General features: G+C 43.7%; 1 protein-coding gene, 1 non-coding gene and 1 pseudogene across 4 annotated transcripts in view; 2 read left to right on the top strand and 1 right to left on the bottom strand.

The window, feature by feature from the left end:
* The window catches only part of OGT (O-linked N-acetylglucosamine (GlcNAc) transferase), an 81812-nt gene that overhangs the window by 28267 nt on the left and 31212 nt on the right, over nt 1-22333 (top strand). For all 3 annotated transcript variants that reach the window (XM_033138235.1, XM_033138236.1, XM_033138237.1), the window contains exons 10-15: nt 3932-4085; nt 6928-7029; nt 8300-8479; nt 12577-12735; nt 14415-14504; nt 16526-16651. In XM_033138235.1, coding sequence (XP_032994126.1) covers nt 3932-4085; nt 6928-7029; nt 8300-8479; nt 12577-12735; nt 14415-14504; nt 16526-16651 — 811 coding nt within the window. The remainder of the gene's footprint in view (nt 1-3931; nt 4086-6927; nt 7030-8299; nt 8480-12576; nt 12736-14414; nt 14505-16525; nt 16652-22333) is intronic.
* Nucleotides 1718-1824, top strand: LOC117040523. The gene has a single exon (XR_004425852.1). It is a non-coding gene; the product is annotated as a U6 spliceosomal RNA (small nuclear RNA).
* Nucleotides 21056-21228, bottom strand: LOC117040522 (annotated as a pseudogene).

Raw genomic sequence — 22333 nt, 5'->3', positions numbered from 1 at the left:
CTTCCTTGGAAAAACCTTCCTTTTGATCCGCAATGAAAATACTTCTCACTTGCATATACTGCCACCTATCTATTCCAAACTTTCTTACTTCCTCAGAAGCCTTTAATCTATATTTCCCTTGTTCTTCTTTTATTAACTGTTTATAAGTTGGCCACTTTGACCTTGTATTTAACTTCTTTAATGCAATGGCTTCAATCTGCAAAATCCACCACGGTGTTTTCAACTCTGCATACCTTCTATATTTATTCCAGATTTTAAATAATGCTCCTCTTAATATGTGACTTATAAATTCCTTATTTACCTCAACTTTATCATAATTAAGCTATGCATGCCATCCATATCTACAATTGAAGCTTTCAAGGTCTAATATTTTAGTTGTTTCCAATTTGATCCACACTCTTATCCAAATCAGGCTTTCCGCCTCATAATACAATTTTAAATTTGGTAGTGCCAATTCCCCTCTTTCTTTTCTGTCCGTTAATAATTTATATTTTATACGCGGTTTCTTCCCTTGCCATATAAATGTTGTAATATCTCTCCTCCGTTCCTCAAAACAATTATCTTTAATTATGATTGGGATTGTTTGAAACAGGTAAAGCATTTTAGGCAAAACATTCATCTTAATTATCAACACTCTTCCCCATAATGATAATTGCAATCTATTCCATGTTTCAAAATTTTTCTTTATCTCTTTCCATACTTTCTCATAATTATTTTTAAACAAATTAATATTTTTCATAGTTAATACCCAAATATTTGGCTATTTTGACAATTTGTAATCCCACCATCTCTTCTAACTCTTTTTGTTCTTGATCTTGCATATTTTTTGTCATAAGTTTCATTTTTTCCATATTCAATTTAAATCCAGATACTTTCCCAAAATCATTGTTGTTTGATTTTATACTAATAAAATTGTTTGATTTTATACTATTGGGTGTTAGCCGCCCTGAGCCCGGTTTCAGCTGGGGAGGGCGGGATACAAATAAAAATTCATTAATATTATATTCTTACTATTATTACTCCTAAATATATGTACAGTGGCCTTTAAGGTATTCAATAAATTTTTCCCATTCTTGTTTAATTTATATATATATATAAACACATAAATATAAATCATTCTCACAGACAGCGTAGATGAATCCCAATCTCCCCCAGGTTCCCTCTTCTGGTTCTTTAAACCTTTGCTTCTCCTGCCTATCTCCTTCTCCCTTAATTTTGCCATCTTTGAATTAATGATGGTTATATCCTTAACGTTTTTGCACCATGCATTTTCACATTTCATCTTCATTATTTTCCCCATTTTGACCTCTTAACTTTTTTCTTTGTTTAAATTTCCTATCATCTTGATGTGCGATCTTCACGGTCATTTTGATAATCCACTCTTATTTTGTTGGGACCTTCTCTTCCTTCCACATCCGGGCTAACAACATTCTGGCATAAACAACAAACAGGCTTTTTAGTTCTCTTGGTATTTCTTCGCCCGTTAAACCCTAGTAGAAAGGCTTCTGTTTCTTTCACAAACATCCCCCCCCGTTAATTATACAGTGGTACCTTGGTTCTCAGTTCAGCACTTGTTAATCTATAAAGCACAATGTAAATATCCGTAGTAGTTATTCATTGAGAATGCTGATACAGTGGTCCCTTGGTTCTCAAACTGAATGTGTTCCAAAAGTGAGGTGCGCTTTCCCATAGAAGGTGATGCAAAATGGTTTAATCCGTGCTTGCTTCAGCAGCACATATACTAAAATGGGAACCATACAGAGAAGATTAGCATGGCCCCTGTGCAAGAATGATACGCAAATTCGTGAAGCGTTCCATATTTAAAAAAATAATAAATGGATTAATACGTTCCAGACTTTGAAAAACAACCCCTAAAACAGCAATTTAACATGAATTTTACTATCAAACGAGACCATGTGTGCTGGGCCTGGGGGTAATCCAAGAAACGAGGTCCAGGCCTGGTCCAGAATCCGAAGTTTCAGCGAGGAGTTGGTCTGACAGAGCCAAAGCAGAACACGGGGCAGGAAACCAGGCAAGGATAGGTACAGGATCTCAGGCAGGATCTGGCTTACAGCAATGTTGCTCCCGCAACCTGGGGTGGGGTCCAACAGCCTTTTATTTATATTTATTTATTTATTGTCATTGTCCGTATATACACAGTATACACAACAACGAAAATCAAACACCCAAAGACCGGATTTACCATACACATTTGCACATATCTCCGACACTCTCATCCTTATTAAAATAATCTATTAAAACATAACATAATCCAGAGTATAACATAACCTATTCAAAGCATAGCATAACCTAAAAGCCTGTCTCATTCCTTACTACTCACTGCTTACTATTACTTACTACTGACCCTGAGATCATTATTAAGTGCAATCAAAGCTCTCGGATAGAAACTATTCAGAAGGCGTGTGGTTCGAGTTTTCATTATCCTGTATCTTTGTCAGGGCAACAGCCGGTCCCGATCCCCCGGCGACTCACCTCCCTGTTTCACTCCTGCGAGTACTCAGGTCTCTCCTTCTCTCAGACCTGAGTCTCTGCAGCTCGGGAGACGCCGGTGGGTTACTAGACCCAGGGACTGCCTCAGCCTCCCCTGACCAAACTGGTAGTGGAACAGCTGTAAGTGATGGCCCAGCTGAAGGCAACGAGGCATTCTCCGCATCTGGAGCCAGGACAGGCTCAGGCCCCTGACTCGGCCCAGCTGGTGTTTGCTGCAGGAGAATCTGTGCAGACTGGGACTCTTCAGGATCAGGCCCCGGACTTGGTTCCGATGATGTCTGAGGCAGAGGATCCAGTGCAGACTGAGACTCCTCTGGTTCTAAATCCGAGCCCGAGTCCCAGGCCATCAAACCATGGATCCCTAAAATGAAAGCAATCATCCATGTGCTGTACTCTAAAATAAATAAGACAGTCTTGTAGATGATAAAAATGAAAATTAAATTTTACCCTGCCCTGACCTGCACTGATGATTGTCATTGTTTGGATGGAAGGGCTTTGATCCCTTTCTGCAATCACACAATCAATCAATCAGTAACTGAACTGGGATCCACACAGTCGCAAAAACAAATGAACCGAAAAAGCCTTTGAAACAAAAACACCATTCCAGTTGACGCAGGCGCCACAGAAACAGTTGCCTACTGCAGCATTTGATGTTTGGCTTCTGAAAAATGTCAGGAAACCGAAACACTTTTCCCGGGTTTTCAGCGTTTGGGAACCAACGCGTTTGAGTAATAATAATAATAATAATAATAATAATAATAATTTTTTATTTGTATCCCACCCTCCCCAGATGAAGCCGGGCTCGGAGCAGCTAACTTCATAATAACAACACGAGCCTAAAAGCAGACATAATTAATTAAAATACATCTTAAAATTAATTCAGACAAGTTAAAATCTGGGCAGGTGGCAATTATCAGGGTGGAATTGAGAGTGGATAATAATTGCCAGAATTGAGCCTTTGAGAACCAAGGTCCCACTGTACTACCTTACATGTTCACTAGGGCGGTTCATAAAAAACCTTTTTTTTAATGCCTGCTCCAAAGGTATTGTCTTACTACACTAGGGATTATACAGCTATATCTGAAATTCCATGCATATCAGTTAATATCTTGACCCTCCTCCACAAAAATAGCTGTTTACTTGGCCGTTTCCCTATGTCATGAAGGCTGAAATGTCAATTCAGCAGAGCAGGGTCAAGATATTAACTGATATGCTTGAAATTTCAGAGATAGCTGTGTGATCCCTAGTGTGGTATGATAAGACCTTTGGAGCAGGCATTTTCAAAAAGAAGTTTTTTTATGAACCACCCTAAGGACCACCATATAAGATAGAAAGGGCCCTCTTGACCCTTATATTTCCAGCGTAACTTCGATGTGTTTTTGTACCAAAACTCTGCTTTTTCTCTCGCCCTCCGTGTCAGAATCAGCCCCACTTTTGCAGACGCCTATTCCAACATGGGGAACACCTTGAAGGAAATGCAAGATGTCCAAGGAGCTCTGCAGTGCTACACAAGAGCCATCCAAATAAATCCTGCATTTGCCGATGCCCACAGCAACCTTGCTTCCATCCATAAGGTGAGCTTTGTGTCTCTGCTAAATCTCTTTAAAAAAAAAAACGCCAGGGGGAGGGGCGGAGAGAAACGATGGGGAAATCTGTTAGTTTTTACAAAGGAAACAATTGGCGAAAGCCGTCCCAAACCAAGACATGTCACAAAAAGAAAAAGGGGGAAATTGGAATTTATGCTGGAAGTGCGAGGAGGCAGAGGGCACGCTGATACATTTATGGTGGGGTTGCGGAAATGTTGAAAAATTCATGAGGAAATAAAAAAGATGCTCAGAATTAATTTAGAGGGGAAAATCAGAGGCATATTTACTGAGTATAAGAGGTAAAGAAATAACACAACATGGGAAAATATTATTCTTATACGTGACAGCCGCAGCAAGGCTACTCCTTGCATAAAACTGAAAAGGGAAATATATACCCACAAAGGATGACTGGATAAAGAAACTAATTGAATTTATAGAATTTCGCAAGGTTAACTGCATTTATTTATTTATCACTCATCTGGCTGAGTTTCCCCAGACACTCTCGGTGGCTTCCAACAGAATATTAAAAACACAAGACAGCATCAAACATTAAAAACTTCCCTAAACAGGGCCGCCTTCAGTTGTCTTTTAAAAGTAAAATAGTTGCTTATTGCCTTGACATCTGCTGGGAGGTACCAATCAAACCGGAAAATAAAAATACAGTGGAAATGGTTTGAAGATTATATGTTCCAAGTATACTGCTCCAAAACTAACATGTTGATATGTTTGGATTAATGTTTGTAAAACTGGTTAAAAATAATAATAAAGAGTAAGTGAAAAGTGTTAAGAAATATAAATTTAGATAAAAATTGCAGTGTGATTGTGAGTGAAGGAAGTCACATGGGTATTTGGGTAAATGGTGAGTTGGGTATAGGGTTTAGGATTAGATATGGGGAATCCGTATATATAATATTATATATGTAAAGTATAGTGTTGAAAATGTATGGCAACTAGCATGTAAAATGAAATCAATAATAAATAAATAGATAAAAATAAAAATTGCAGTGTGAAATACAGTATATTATTATAGGAGGATGAGGCACAGTGGAGGGAAACCGCAAGGGTGTTTTAATGTCTGAATTTTTGGGGGTAGGGTAATACGAATTTTGTTTTGTGTCTATGTGTTTGTGAATAAAAAAATTAAAAGGAAAAGGAAAAAATCGCCATACATTTCAGTGTGTCGGGCAGGTTTTTTTTTTTACTTCGAAATAAATTTAAAAATGGGGGAGGGGTCGTCTTATACGGGCGATTGAGTGGGTGAATGGCTCGTTTTCTTAAATTTGAGCCCCCCAAAATAGAGGGCAGCTTATACAGACAGAAAAGTACGGCGGATTTCCCCACCCAAAAATCCCACTGTGACTTCTGATCATCCCAATGTGGTCCCTACGTTTTGGTTTTGTCCTATTTCCTGCTGTCCTTTGTCAATCCACACCTGCCAAAGAATTTAAATTTTCCCAATGTTTTTTAAGTGTGGCCTGGGGGTGTAACCCGTTTTACTTACTGGGGCAACCCCCCCCCCACATGCTCAACAAGTTCAATCCTTAAAAATGTTTGACTTAATCCAGCCCCTGTGGCAGTTTATTTCCTGGTGTAAAATCCTAAAAAAATAACTCAACAACTTTAATCTTTTTTTAAAAAAAATAATTAATCATTTTTTCGATACAACAACTTCAAAATCTGGCCCTCTTTGGGGCAAATTTGGGAACCCTTGTAAATTTAGACTAGACTCTGCAAGTGTCCTGTTCTCTATGAAATGTTTCTTCCGAAACCTCTCGTAATTCTGTCTGCATTCTAATATTCTTGCTAATTCTGCGTATTTTAGCCTTTTCGTCGGCCATGCCACCTTAGTAGGTGTGGGATTCTCCTTTCCATCCTTTGGCTATTAAGATTCTCGCTGCAGCTATTGCAGACACTGTGACTTGCCATTGTTTTATAACCATGAATTGTAACAATCATTTATTGTATGATCAATTACAAGAATAATTCGTTGTAATTGTTAAGGGTAGGTTTCTGTTGAATTTCATATGCTGATATTCAATATCATTCTATAGCATGGGGAGGCAAACTATGGGAACTGTAGTCTCAAAACAGCTGGAAGGCTGAAGGTTGGGGGTACCTGATCTAATGCAATACAAAAATGTGGTAATAAAATGTAACTTTAAACTAAGCAACCTACGTCAAATAAAGTAACATTCAACAATCATTGGAATAGTATAGGACGGGTCGGCAAACTTTTTCAGCAGGGGGCCGATCTACTGTCCCTCAGACTATGTGGGGGGCCGGACTTGATTTCTGGGAGGGGGGGGAAGGAACAAATTCCTATGCCCCACAAATAACCCATAAATGCATTTTAAATAAAAGGACACATTCTACGCATGTCAAAACATGCTGATTCCCAGCCGGATTGAGAAGGCAATGGGGCTGGATAAGGAGGTTTCCTTTTTGGAATGGAAATCCTCCTTATGCTTTTTGGAATCTCCTGACTCATGATACCCAAGCAGAAAGCCCTCAGGTTTTTTTTTTTGTTTTGTTTTTTTAAAAAAGAACATTTAAACCAGGCTTCCTCAGCCTTAGCCCTCCAGATGTTTTTGGCCTACAACTCCCATGATCCCTAGCTAGCAGGACCAGTGGTCAGGGCTGATGGGAATTATAGTCTCGAAACATCTGGAGGGCCGAAGTTGAGGAAGCCTGTGATATCCCAAAATTATCTCTATTTTTTTACAAGTCCACCAGGTGTGGATTGTCGTGCCTTACATCTCTGCTTCATCTTTGGTTTGATGGTTGAGACTAAAAGCAGGTGGCAATTGTTGAAATATCCTTCCCTTTCTAGGATTCTGGAAACATCCCAGAGGCAATTGCTTCGTATCGCACCGCCCTGAAACTGAAGCCAGACTTTCCCGATGCTTACTGCAACCTGGCACACTGTTTGCAGGTGAGTTTTTCACCATATTAAGGGCCAACACTTCCAGGCTTTCCAGCGTTTGGGAACTGAGGTGTTTGAGTTCCAAAATACCACAGTAATGGTAAAAGCATCACCTAATTCAGGAATTGTCCAGTAGCACCTTAGAGACCAACTCAGTTTGTTCTGGGTATAAGCTGTCGTGTGCAGGCAGGCTTCTTCAGATACATGGAACTAGAAGTCCCCAGAACCTGATATATACTGGGAGGGTGGGGCGGGGTTTTTCTCCGAAGGGTAGTAGGACTCACTGGGTGTAGTCAACCTGCTGGTGACAGTGAACAACTGAAAAAGCAATGGTATACAGATGACCCAAAATAGCCTTAGCATGTGTAATGAGACAAGAATCCAATATCTCTACTCAGACCAGGTCTCTCCATAGTTTTCAGCTGAGTGATAAGCTGCAATTCAGCCACTTCTCTTTCAAGTCTATTTCTGAAATTCTTTTGCAATAAGACAGCCACATGGAGATCCTGTATTGAATGTCCTGGGAGATGGAAGTGTTCTCCTCCTGGCTTCTCTGCCTTGCGATTCCTGATGTCAGATTGTTGTCCATTTATCCAATATAGAGAGCAGACAAACAGGCCAAAACCTATGCCAGAGGATAAATGGACATCAATCTGACATCAGGAATCGCAAGGCAGAGAAGCCAGGAGGCGAGCGCTTCCATCTCCTGGGACATTCAATACAGGATTTCAAGGTGGCTGTCTTATTGCAAAAGTATTTCAGAAATAGACTTGCAACTTATGACTCAGCTGAAAACTGGAGAGACCTGGTCTGAATACAGACATTGGATTCTTGTCTCATTACATTTGCTAAGGCTATTTTCGGTCATCTTCATACCATCCCTTGCTTTTTCAGTTGTTCACAGTCACCAGCAGGTTGACCATACTCACTGAGTCCTACTACCTGTCAGAGAAAACCCTCGCCCCATCCTCCCTCTTTATATCAGGGTCTGGGGAAAGCTTATACCAGGCATCCCCGACCTGCAACCCTCCTGATATTTTGGCCTACAACTCCCATGATCCCTAGCTAACAGGACCAGTGGTCAGGGATGATTGGAATTGTAGTCCAAAACATCTGGGGGGCCGAAGGTTGGGGATGCCGGGTTTATACAAAGAACAAACTTCGTCGGTCTCTAAGGTGCTACTGCACCCTTTTTTAATATATATTTTGACTGCATCAGACCAACACGGTTACCTACCTGAATCTAGAGCCTAATTAAGGGTTCCCCCCCTCCTTTCAGATCGTCTGCGATTGGACCGATTACGACGAGAGAATGAAGAAGCTTGTCAGTATTGTGGCTGACCAGCTGGAAAAGAACCGGCTCCCATCGGTGCACCCCCATCACAGCATGCTGTATCCGTTATCTCACGGCTTCCGAAAGGCTATCGCTGAGAGACATGGGAACCTTTGCCTGGACAAGGTGGGTCTATGCCATGAAGAGGTGCGCGCCACTCCATTCTGTCATAGGTTGAATGCTTTCATGTTGGCTTTGGATATATAATAATATATACTGATTTATTCTTTATACCCTGCCCATCTGTCTGGGTTTCCTCAGCCACTCTGGGCAGCTCCCAACCGAATATTAAAAACACAAGACAGCATTAAACATTTAAAAACTTCCCTAAACAGGGCTGCCTTCGGATGTCTTTTGAAATAAAGTCAGATAGTTGCTTATTTCCTTGACATCTGATGGGAGGGCGTTCCACAGGGCGGGCGCCACTACCGAAAAGGCCCTCTGCCTGGTTCCCTGTAACCTAGCTTCTACCAGGGAGGGAACTGCCAGAAGGCCCTGGGGAGAGGTAACCCGGCATCCGGGGTGAAGGCCCTCCTTCAGGTCTACTGGACCGAGGCCATTGAGGGCTTTCAAGGTCAGCACCAGCTCTTTGAATTGTGCTTGGAAATGAACTGGGAGCCAATGCAGGTCTCTCAGGACCGGTGCTATGTGGTCTCGGCGGCCGCTCCCAGTCCCCAGTCTGGCTGCTGCATTCTGGATTAATTGAGTCACCTTCAAAGGGAGCCCCACATAGAGCACATTGCAGTAATCCAAGCGGGAGATAACCAGAGCATGCACCACTTTGGCGAGACAGTCCGCGGGCAGGTAGGGTCTCATCCTGCGTCCCAGATTGAGCTGCCCTGGACACAGAATGGACCTGTGCCTCCATTGGTCCAAAATGACCATCCATCCTCCAACTGCCTCCAGGCACCCACACAGGACCTCCACTGCCTTCTCTGGCTCTGATTTGTAAGAGTGGTAGAGCTCTATATCAGGCTTGCTCAACCTCTGCCCTCCTGATGCTTTTGGCCTACAACTGCCATGGTCCCTAGCTAGCAGGACCAGTGGTCAGGGATGGTGGGCACTGTAGTCTGAAAACAGCTGGAGGGCTGAGGTTGAGGAAGCCTGCTCTATATTGGCGCCAATGGCTGTTAAGGGAAAAAAAATCCAGGGTGAGTGACTCCTTGACAGCCCAGCTCACCGGGGCGCTAGTCCCCCCCCCCCCGGGTCCATGCGGTCAGTAAAAGGAGGAATTCCCAGCCCAGTAATTTGGAGCAAAACAGCGGTCAGTAGACCATCATCCTTACTGTTGCGCCACAGGTCCCCCCAGGAGTAAGAACCCCAAGCATGGGCCGACGTCGACTTTTAAAACTTCCCTCTTCCCCCCAGAATACACTTCAAGCAACAGCATTGATACATCATCACTAGCACGTCACAAATGGGGAGGGGTATGCGAGGGTTACGCATTCAATATGAATTTATCAGACAAAGACCCCTTAAATCTCCACCAAAAGAGCAATAAAATTCTTGACACATCCTTTCCCTCCGGACTTGTCTGGAGATTAGAGATGTAAAATTTCCGGAAAAACCCCTAGTTTTTTTCCTGGGGAAAATGGAAATTTTCGGAAAAATTGCAAAAAATGCTACATTAGCACTTCTTTTTTCTTTTCCAGATTGAAAGTCATTCTGTTACTTTAGAAATATAAAATATAACTATGGACAATTTTAATGGGCATAAAATTATCACAACTAGCACATTAAAAATACAGTGTATCCAAACAATTATTATAAACATAATTTACTTTTAAAATAATATTTATTTGCATTTGTAACAAATGGAGCAACAATCTCCTGAACTGTTTACTAGTTTATGTGGAACAAAAAAAATTCCACAAAACAATTACTCATATTTCCTCTCCACAGTATTTAAAAAAACATTCTCATAAAAAGAACTGAAGAAGGAAGTGGGACTAAATTTCAATGAATGGGCATGAAATTTCATCAGAATCATTTTCTGAGCTGTAACGTTCAGTATCAGTTTCAGTCTCTGCTTCTGCATCTACTCTGTTGTGTCTGTCATCACAGTTATTATGGACTTATAAAAACTGAAGGTTTGCTCGGATTGAAACAAGCTTCTCTACCCTTTCACATGTCAGCTTATTTCTTGTTTTAGTGTGAGTGTTTCCAAACATAGACCAGATTCTTTCACATGCTGCAGAAGATGGATTAATCTGAAGAAGGAGAAAAGCAAGAGGAGACCTTGCCACCATGTTGCAGGAGGAATATGTTTGGCAGAATCCCAGATTGCATTCCTGGACCAAATCTCTGAAGATGTTCTGTATTCTGCAACATTTGAAAGTACCTTCCTAACATCAAGTCCTCCTCAATGTGATGCTTGTTTTGTAATCCAGTCAAATGCAGTAACAGTGCTATCATCACTTATATTGTCACCTTTGAATCTTGGATCCAGCAGATTTGCAGCAGCATGAATTGGATGGCAACAAAATTCTTCCCCTTTTTAAATGAAATCTTTCACTTTACTTTCTTCTATAGTTGTAAGTGGAGATATACTGAGATTTTCAAAAACAGTTGTTTTTATCTTTGTCATTAGATAAGGAATTTCTGACAAAAGTGCACTATCTGATTCAGATGCAGTGATTGCTGCAGCAATTGGCTTTAGAATCTTCAGGGAATTTTGCAGCTGAACCCAGAAGACTTCCTGATCAAGAACAGTCTTTCTTACACTCCTGGGTACTTTAAGATCTTCAACTATTACTGTTTCTTGAAGAATTCTTTGTTTTTTAGTAAACTTTCAAAGGAAATCACCACTCCAGCCCACCGAGTTTTACTACAGAGCTTCAGTGTCACTATTTTATTCTTCGCATTTTTTTCTACTTCTTGAAAACTGCAGCTACAATATGAGTACCTTTTACAGGTTTTATAACTTCTTTTGCTTGTCTATAGATCCTTTGAAGGGTGTCCATTTTCAAAATATCATTAAGAAGCAAGTTTAGCCCATGAGATTGCAGTAATATGTGGATACTTATCCACATTATGATCTCCCATGCTGCTTTCGTACTGCTGGCATTGTCAGTCAGCAGAGCAAATACTTTACCACTCCCAATTTTCTGTAGGACTTCACATATTTTGCAGCTGATATTCTATGTGCATTTTCATTATTGTGGTCCTCTTCACTTAAATCCATGAATATTTTTTTAATAATCTACAGGACACTTGTTACATACAAGAATGTGTTTTGCAAGAAGACGCTAATTTATGGTAGTGGGTGGAGGGGACGTAAATTTAAGTAGTAATTAAATTATTATTTACACAAAGGTTATAAACTAATGTAGCTAAATGATTCAGTTTTCTGGAATGAGATAAATGAAACCTCTTACCTTTTTTAAATTAAGTATATACTTTCAGGCCCTTTTTGTTGCTCTATATTTTCTTCCAGTGCTTTGAGGCCTAGTGAAGAGGAACAGAACCAATGCAAACCACACGCATGCAAAAAGAAAACCGAAACCTTTTTCTTTTCTGGTGACAACAGCACCTCCTAAAGGAAGAAATGTATCTTGTTCTTGCATTATAGAGTTCAGTTTTTAACCTAGGACTTGCTTGTCCTCACAGAAATTAGAATAATCTGATACCATGCATATTTTTTAGAAATGATTTATAAAATATTAGAACCCCTTACCTTAAAATATTTTATTCATCATGTTAAAATAAAGCATTCCATAATTATTTTTTATTTTTCCAATTTTTCAGAAAAAACAAAAAGCTTCAGGAATAAATCAGAAAAAACCACCCCCTCCCCTGAATTTTTCCGGACCTTCACATCTCTACTGGAGATGGGCTTTCAATACAGCTGCCTTGCTAAACTGCCTTGGCGGATGTCTATGGTTGCCCCCTTGGTCCCTCCCTGGGTGGGGGGCCGTGTATGTGCTCTCAGGATTGGGGAATTCTGGTGGGATACCCTGTTCCTGCTGCCTATGTGACTTTCTGCTTCTTGGCTCATGGAGGGAGGTGGAACCCAAATTTGCCTTCAATTCAGGGTTCAAATGGCGTCGGAATGTGAAGAGTTGGTTAAAGGATAGTTTTTCTGCGAATTCATATTGCTGCAAGCTGTCAAGTCGAAAGGATGTATATTTGTAACATTGGAACAACTTCAAAGACGTGGCCTCATCTCTCTCCCCACCCCCATGTCATTTCTGTAACCTGGCTTCCTTGAATCCCTCTGCCAGATCAACGTGCTCCACAAGCCACCCTACGAGCACCCGAAGGACCTGAAAGGCAGCGAGGGCCGGCTCCGCATTGGCTACGTGAGCTCTGACTTTGGGAACCACCCCACCTCCCATCTCATGCAGTCCATCCCAGGCATGCACAATTCGGACAAATTCGAGGTGAGGTACACAAGAGGGCAGCTGTGCGAGTAGCCCAGGTAGCAGAGCCCTGAGACTCTGAATCTTGGGGTCGCGGGTCCGAGCCCTACATTGGGCCAAACAAATGAATACGGCTTAGGACCCTCATACCTACGGGACCACCTCTCCTGGTATACCCCGTGGAGAATCTTAAGGTCTGCAAATAATAACCTCTTACAGGTCCCAGGCCTCGGGGAGATTAGGCTGGCCAGGGCCAGGGCTCTTTCGGCTTTGGCTCCAGCCTGGTGGAACACTGCCACAAGAGATCAGGGCCCTGTGGGATTTGACATCTTTCCGCAGGGCCTGTAAGACAGAGTTGTTCCGTCAGGCCTTTGGTCAGGGCTCAGCCTGACTCCCCTTCCCCTTTTGTATAAGAACTATTACGAAAGAGGCCTCCCAGCATTCTCACAGGCATACACAACTGGGCCTGATGAGCATTTACTGTTCCCAACCCTAATCCTGCAGAAAGTCATCTAATTGGATTTGAATTTGATCCTGACTTGTTTTCAGGAAGTAATGTCATTATTGCTTGATTTTACTCCAAGTTATATATTTGATGTTAGCCGCCCTGTGCCCAGTTTCAGCCGGGGAGGGTGGGATACAAATAAAAGTTGTTGTTGTTGTTGTTGTTGTTATCGTCGTCGTCGTCTTGATTTGCGTCAGCCCTCACTCGTAGCAATAAAACGATGAGATGATCTGAAGGAATAGAAATGAAAAGTCAATGTTATCAAATACATTTGTGGGTTTTGAATCGAGAGTGGACCTTATTCTGACTGCCCCAGCTCAAAACCTGACCACCTTTGCCGTCACCTGCTCCTCTTGATCTGCTAAGTGAGAGTGGGCAATAAAAGAGGGATGATCATTTCACTCAAGTCCTTTTATAAAGGGCATGTGCCACGATTTGGTGCTGCCATCTCCGCAGGGACATGTCCGTTTCCCGTGTGGAATCCTTTGGAATCGTCCGTTGCGTCCAGCCCAGGGGGAGACATTCAATCTTGCGAGGGTCAAAGCGCGTCTACATTTTGGGATTGCTTGGTGATGCAGTTCAGGTGCCGGAGAGTCAAAATGGGAAGATCATTGAGATCATTTAGGTGCCGACAGATTAGACCAGGCATCCCCAACCTTCAGCCCTCCAGGTGTTTTGGACTACAATTCCTATCATCCCTGACCACTGGTCCTGTGAGCTAGGGATCATGGGAGTTGTAGGATTAGACTGTTTGCTTGACTAAAACCCAAAGTCAGTAGCTGTTGTGGGGATAAGCCAAAAGAGGGAATCTCTTTGACAAAAGATTTCCTGCATTGCAGGGGGGTCAGACTAGATGAGCCTCGTGGCCCTTTCAAACTTCCCAGTTCTGCAATTCTATATTAGCAATTGCTTCATCATGGAGGAAAGCTGTGATGGGTCATGCACTTGATAAATTCTGGCCTTTTCCTGCGACGTTTGGGAAAGATTGGCTTTGTCCGATGTTTTGCCGTGCCTCATGGGCTCCCTGCTCAAATGACCCTCAAATGTATTTTATACAATGGATTTTTAAAATTTCCATTTTTTGTATATTGTATTGTTTTATTGCGATAGCAGATGCCCGACGCAAATAAAGATTCATTCATTCATTCAGTGACTGTGGTCAGCCTCAGTTCTAAGCAATTCCTCTCTTTCCTAGGTCTTCTGCTACGCCCTCAGCCCCGACGACGGCACAAACTTCCGGGTCAAGGTGATGGCAGAAGCAAATCACTTTATTGACTTATCTCAGGTGAGAGCTCTTTCCCCCCTATATATCCTAAATACGCTCTTGGCAGGGCAACCTTTTCTGGAAGATACTTGTCATTTTGAGGAGTTTAGCGATATAATAATAATAATAATAATAATAATAATAATAATAATAGAGAGTAAGAATAATAAAATTTATTTATACCCCGCCCTCCCTGGCTGAGACCGGGCTCAGGGCGGCTAACACCAAATAAAACATTAAAAATAATACATTAAAATAATACATTAAAAACACAAAATCAAATGATTGATTTAAAATACAGTTCGAATCACATTTAAAATCAAAATAAAATTCAGAGATACGGTCATCTCTTCCTGCCTCTATTTACTTCTCTATCTCTTGCTAAAGCTCTTGATGGCCGAGAATAGCCTTTTAACGCATAATCTGGCTGAAGGAAGAAGCGATAATACCTTCTGTTCTTGGCTGCTAGACGTTTGGACGAATGTGCGATATCGGAAGAGGGGGCTAAATAATGAATCTGCACTAGCAGATTCTTCAGGTATCTGAAGAAGTGCGCATGCACACAAAAGCTTATACCCAGAAACAACTTAGTTGATCTCTAAGGTGCTACTGGACAATTTTTAGAAAAATAATCTATATATCAGATTTTGGGGCACAGCTCAGAAACTCACATCTGAACTCATGGCAGAAGGGTTGTGCAACTGGGGGGGGGGGTCACTGCTGCTTCTCGGGGCTTCCCAGTGGGAGGTTGAAGTGCTTGCTTCGTAATGTATATAACAGGGTGGATTTGATTTAAATCAAATCGATTTAAATCATTAGTCTGTGTCCAAACTTTTTTCAAAGAGGGCCAGATTTGATGAAGTGAACATGCGCGAAGTTGTTGAGCTTTTTATGATTTTACCCCGAAGTTGTTGAGCTTTTTTTAGGATTGAGGTTGGATATTGTCAGGGAACTTGTCCCAGAGCAGAGGAGTGTCAGGGCTTTCTCACGCCTCATATGTTGAGCAATTCCTCATCGGCCCGTGGGGGAAGCAGCGATCCCTCTAGTGGGGAGGGGGAAGCTGATTGCGGAAGTGAGAATCAGGGCTCTGGCAAGGTAGGAGAGCCATCGCACCAAGCTAGGGCAGGGGAAGGCACACCTCTTCCGTCACCCCACTTGGCAGAGGGGGTGGCGCAGGGGTGGTAGGCGTTCCACATACCACGGCTTTTATGCTGGTCAAGGAACCGGAAGGGTTCATTCCTGGACTCTGACGAAGGATGAGACAGACGTGAACTTTAATGCTCTGCACTGTAAATATCTGCACAATAAAGAACTGAGAAAAGAAGGGACGGAGTCCGTTTGGTTACTCATGAGCAACAACTGAGAACCTTACGGATTTGGACTTTGGACATGCCTGGCCTTAACCCTAAAACTCGCCCTAGCCTTCGCCCTAAACCTAAAAAGCCCTTGCCCTAGCCTTCAACCTAACCTGATCCCTAGCCCTCACCCTAGCGCTTGCCTTTGCCCTAGCTGTAAACCCTAAGATCTAAACCTTAACTCTTCAACAGTTAATTCTTATCCTAACCCTTAACCCTAGCTCCAGCCTTAGCCCTAGCCCTAGCCCTAAACCCTAACCCTAAACTACATTTCTGATGATTCCTGGATGCTCTCAAGTCATGGTTGCAGAGTAGTGCTTCAGATACCCTGCCCACTTATGTCACGAAGCACGTCTCCCGAGCTATGGCAATCTGACCAAAACGTCGCACTTTGCTGCAGTGTGGGATTTTGCAAACGCAGCGGCAAGTGCACTGTATGAGGGAAAGAAGCTCAGAAGGACCATTTGAGGGCTCAGACATCGACGCTGGGTTGTCGAGCCAAGATGTAATCCCGCTACTACTACTACTACTACTAATAATAATAATAATAATTTATTACTTATACCCTGCCCATCTGTCTGGGTTTCCCCAGCCACTCTGGGCAGCTTCCAACAAGAGATGAAAAAGACATTAAAATATCAGTCATTCAAAACTTCCCTAAACGTGCTTCTAATGTTTGTGTTTTAGGTCCCGTGCAATGGCAAGGCGGCTGACCGCATTCACCAAGATGGCATACATATTCTGATCAACATGAACGGCTACACCAAAGGAGCCCGCAATGAGCTGTTTGCTCTCCGGCCGGCCCCAATCCAGGTAAAGGAAGTCACAGTGAAATGTTCATCATACAGTGGTCCCTTGGTTCTCAAACTTCATCCATTCAGGAAGCCCGTTCCAAAACCAAAGTGTTTCCAAACTGAGGTGTGCTTTCCCATAGAAAGGAACACAAAAGGGATTAATCCATTCCAGACTTTGAAAAACAACCCCTCAGACAGCCATTGCACATGAATTTTACTCTCTTAATGAGACCATTGATCTGTGAAATGAAAGCAACCATAAATGTACTGTACTATAAAATAAATAAGACAGTATTGTAGATGATAAATTTTTTTTGCCTGCACTGATGATAGTCATTGTTTGGATGGGGGGGGGGGGCTTCTATCCGTTTCTGCAGGCACACCATCCATCTATCCATCTTTTTGGGGGTCAGGAGGTGGGCAGGTGTGGGGGACTCCCTAGTCCTGAATGGGGTAACTATGCCCCTGAAGGACCAGGGGCACAGCCCGGGAGTCATTTTGGACTCTCAGCTGTCCATGGAGGCACAGGTCAATTCTATGTCCAGGGCATCTGTTTACCAGCTCCATCTGGTACGTAGGATGAGACCCTCCCTGCCCGCAGACTGTCTAGCCAGAGTGGTGCATACTCTACTGCAATGTGCACTCTGTGGTGCTACCTTTGAAGGTGACCAGGAAACTACAGCTAATCCAGAATGCGGCAGCTAGACTGGTGACTGGGAGCGGCTATTGATACCATATAACACCAGTCTTGAAAGACCTACATTGGCTACCAGTGTTGGTGCTGACCTTGAAAGCCCTCAACTGCCTCGGCCCAGTATACCTGAAGGAGCGTCTCCACCCCCATCATTCTGCCTGGATACTGAGGTCCAGTGCCAAAGGCCTTCTGGCGGTTTCCTCCCTGTGAGAAGCGAAGTTACAGGGAACCAGGCAGCGAGCCTTCTCGGTGGTGGCGCCCGCCCTGTGGAACGCCCTCCCACCAGATGTCAAAGAGAAAAACAGCTACCAGACTTTTAGAAGACATCTGAAGGCAGTCCTGTTTAGGGAAGCTTTTAATGTTTAATAGACTATTGCATTTTAATATTCTGTTGGAAGCTGCCCAGAGTGGCTGGGGAAACCCAGCCAGATGGGTGGGGTATAAATACCATATTTTTCACTCCATAAGACACACTTTTTCCCTCCTAAAAAGTAAGGGAAAATGTCTGTGCCTTATGGAGCGAAGGCTCCCTGTAAAGCAAGCAGAGTGTGCGCATTTACAGGGAGCCGGGATGGTAGGGCGGATGGGAGCTGGCTGTAAGTGCATCCCCTCCTGCCACCGCCACCTCGCTAAAAGTTATTGTCGCTCTGAGGAAAAGGCAGGGAAGGAGGAAGTGAAATCATGGGTGTGGCTTAACTTCACTTCAAGCTGCAGAGTTGCTTCCCTTAATTAGCATAAGAGGGACGCCTGAGCAACATCTTGGTGTGTGAGCTGCTTAACCCCCCCTCCTTCCCTCCCCATAGCACCCCCTCAAAAAAATTTAAATTAAAAAAGGCAGCCCAGCCACCCCTACCCTCAGCGCGGGAAGAAACTGCTTGAGGAGAATAAACTTCCAAGGTGCTGCTGGGGCTGGAGGAAAGAGCGACTGGCAGTGGGCATGGTGGTTGCTGCTGGCTTAGGCGGCCACCGCTGCCGTGTAAATGCATGCAGCGGGGTGTTACTCCCACTGTGGAAGAAATTGAGTGAGTCGGGAAGCGGCAGGCACGGCGGGATGTGTGTGCGCGAGGGAGGGGAGGGGAGAGAGCCGAGCACCCTCCTACTGGAGCTCGCCCGGGCGGTCTCCCCACAGCCAGAATTGGAAGAGCTGGGCTGTGGATTAAAGCACTGTAAAACTCCACACCCACTCTCATGTTCCCCTCAGAGATCCCGGTGGGAGGGAGGGGGGGAAGAGAGAGACACACACACACACAACATGAGGCAGGCTGAAGGATTGAAGAGATGGGCGGGCACACACAGAGCAGCGCTGCCCCCCCCTCCATCCGATTTCTCTGCCAAGCCTACTTTCCCCTCTTTACTGTTTGCCATAGCCGCCGGGAAGGAGGGAGGGACGGAGTCCAGGGCCGCTGTGTGACCGCCCGCAGGAGAAGCGGGGGCTCCACGCCTGGAAAAGTCTGCTCTTCGGTTGCGCAGTTCCATTTCCCCCACACAAACACATACTCTGTGCCTCTGCCTGCCCCGCCCTCGCTCGTGTCAATTCTGTTCCCTGGGCAGGATCCGAGGGTCCCTCTGCTCCGTGCCCACCCCTCTCCCGCCGCTCCTCTGCCCGTGTGGAGAAGCAGCAGCAGTGAGAGGCGCCACTGAAGCTCCCCATCAGAGTACAAAAGCCCCTGTGGGCGGCTCTCTCCTCCCACCGCTACCTCTCGCTGGGGCAGGCTTGTTAGCCTATCTCTACCCTGGGAAGAGCAAGCGGTGGGCAGGAGGAGGAGGAGGCAGAGGCTGCGGCTCCTCTCCGGGGCTGAGCCGGGCTCGCGCGCCTACCTGCTCCTCCTTTAAAGCAAGCAAAGCAAGAGCGCGGCTCAGCCCCAGAGAGGCTGCCGCTTTTGCCCCCATCCTAGCTCCTTCCACCCTAGAAACTGTCCACCCAGAAACCTTCCCAGAATCTGCCCCCTTCCTCCCCTTAATTCCTCCCTGAATATGCCCCTCCCCCTTAATCCCTTCCTGAATATGCCCCTCCCCACAATATTCCCCTTTGTGCCCTGAAACGTACCCACAATATGCCCCCTTGCCCCCGGAGCCCTCCCTGTAAAAGACCATTTCTTTCCAAGCCTTCCCTCTTAACCCCTGCCCCCATCCCAGCTCTGCCCACCCTGAAACTTTCCCAGAATATGCCCCCTTGCCCCAATGCCCTCCCTAAATATGCGCGGTGGGGGGAGACAGACACCAGTTTGAAAAAGGCACGGAGGAGAAGGCGACGGAGTGCGAAAGGTCAGGCGGGAGGCAGACACTCCACAGACAGTACTTGAAGGAACATCCTCCAAAAAAAAGTGACACCCCCCCCCCGATCCTTCCTCAGAATTTTTTTCTTCCTTACCTTCTCTAAAAACTAGGTGCACCTTAAGGTGCGTTTTATGGTGCAAAAAATACGGCAATAATTTATTATTATTATTATTATTATTATTATTATTATTATTATTATTATTATTATTATTATTTATTAGGCTAAAGTCACTGTTTGGATGGGGGGCTTTGATCCAGTCAAACAATCAATCAAACAGGAGCTGAACTGGGCTCTGCAGTCACAAAAACAAATTGAGTGAAAAACAGAAAAACAAAATTGCAAGAACAATAGCACCAAACTGAATCTGTACCGGAAGTCCGTTTGACTTCCCCAAAAATGTTTGAAAACCAGAACGCTTCCGGGTTTTCGGAGTTTGAGAACCAAGGTACCACTGTGTCCCCAAAATATTTCTTACCGTAGTCATAAGATGTTAACGTTGTGATGTTAAAAAATGTCATTAAGACATTAATATTTCCAACCAGAGGAAGGTTTCGTTTTTGGAACCATCAATTTTCAGAGGGGTTTTGACAGTCAAAAACGACCGATTTGGTTCTACTAATAGAAATACATTGACAGATAATGATTAAACGATGGTGAGGTTTAATAAAGTTAACTGCTTCTATTTGGACAGCTTTTCTGCTGTACTCGATTGGAAGGGGGGAAAAGACTCTATTTCTTCATAACAATTTATTTAACTAAATAACATGACAGCATACGGTATGTGTCCTTGTTGGTTAACATCAGTTAAACTTTTTTTTTAAGCAACTTAGGCTGAGTTTCTGCACACATGAATAACTTTAAACAAATCTTTCTTTGTTTAAGAAGCCTCTGCCTCCTCCTCCCACCCGCCGCTTGCTCTTCCCGGGGTAGAGATAGGCTACCAAGCCCGCCCCAGCGAGAAGCCAGTGTGTTGTAGTGGTTAAGAGCGGTAGACTTGTAATCTGGTGAACCAGGTTCGTGTCTCCGCTCCTCCACATGCAGCTGCTGGGTGACCTTGGGCTAGTCCCACTTCTCTGAAGTCTCTCAGCCCCACTCACCTCACAGAGTGTTTGTTGTGGGGGAGGAAGGGAAAGGAGAATGTGAGCCTCAGGGTGGATTTGATTTAAATCATAGTTTTCTACATAAAGACTAATTCTTGCTGGTATAACTTTAATATGCAAGTAGATGAAGATTTTTAGAATAACAACTTTTCATATTAGTTTTTTTATCCCCAGTTTAATAGGTTAATCATTCATATTTGGACAACTTTTCTGTTGTACTTAGGAAGGAGAAAAATAATCATTACCTTAATAATAACAATTTAAATAGATTTATTAGATCTATTCCACTCCAAACAATCAGAAAAATATTGTTTCTATTCTATTCACTGAACTTCTTGAAACTTAGCACTGAAGGGGTTGATTCTGTATTCATAGGTTTGTAGAACAATAGAATTAAGGTCTTTTTCTCAACTCTGTTCATGTTATAACATATCTTATAGGCAGAAAAACTGCCCAATAATCGTACAAAAACCTCTGGAAGAGCGATACTACACTTGATCTTAGCCAAAAGGCCGAGAAGGCAGGATTCCGGAAAGGAAGAGCTACCATGGACCATTGCCTAGTATTTCAACACCTCATCGAGAAATACATATCTTGTAAATCTTCCTCCCTCTTTGCGGCCTTTATAGACTTTAAAACCGCTTTTGATTCCATCTCGCGAAGGTTTGGGAGAAGATGAAATCCTCAACAATTGATCCTCGCCTTTTCCTTCTTATACGATCAATATATACAAACACAAGCCTCCTGGTCCGCTGCTCCCATCAGGGACATCTGACACGGCGGGTGCCTACTCAGTTGGGTGTCAAGCAGGGATGCGTACTAGCCCCCCTGCTGTTCAATTACTTTATTAATGATATAATATCTAAACTATCAAGTTCTGATTTCCATCCACCCAAACTGGCAGATAGGCCTATCTCTATTCTCCTGTATGCAGACGATGCCCTGATCTTGTCCAGGACTCCAGTTGGATTAAGACGGGCGCTCCAGTCCCTTGCTCAATATTGTAAAGAGGCCTGTCTTACTATTAACTATCAGAAGACCAAAGTAATGACATTTGCTAAGCGTCCTAAGACACGACCTTGGAGTATCAATGGACGAAAAATCGAGCAAGTCCATTGCTTTAAATACTTGGGCATAGTCTTCCACGATAGAGGGTCGAGGAAAGCCCACTTAACACAAGTTGTGGCTGCAGCCCAGAAGTCCACCTCTGCAATCTTAGGTTTTTTAGGATCCCACGGTGCACACTATGTACCTGCGGCTCTAAAACTCTTTGAGGCTAAAGCGCTAGCTCAATTGCTTTATGGGGCTCAACTTTGTGCCCCTCCACCAAATCTGACCCTTCTTGAAAGGGTCCAGTCAAAATTTATCAGAGCAGCCCTCCAGGTGCCTCCATGTGTGCCAAATGCTGCTCTTCGTCTCGAAACAGGCATGGTCTGCATCGAGGCGAGACTCTGGACACAGGCCTGTAACCTTTGGCTGAAAGTTCATCTTAATCCTCAGGGCCTTGCCCCATTGATATTAAAAGATAAACATTGCTCCTCTTGGAGTAAAGCCATAGAAAACAAGATGACGAGCATAGGTTTACATCCAGCTTACCTGTGTTCACATAGTTACAACACAGCAAGGGCA

The sequence above is a fragment of the Lacerta agilis genome, chromosome Z (assembly GCF_009819535.1).
Source record: "Lacerta agilis isolate rLacAgi1 chromosome Z, rLacAgi1.pri, whole genome shotgun sequence".
Lineage (NCBI taxonomy): Eukaryota > Metazoa > Chordata > Lepidosauria > Squamata > Lacertidae > Lacerta > Lacerta agilis.
Note: the sequence above shows the minus strand (reverse complement) of the source record. Positions and strands in the feature narration are given on the sequence as shown.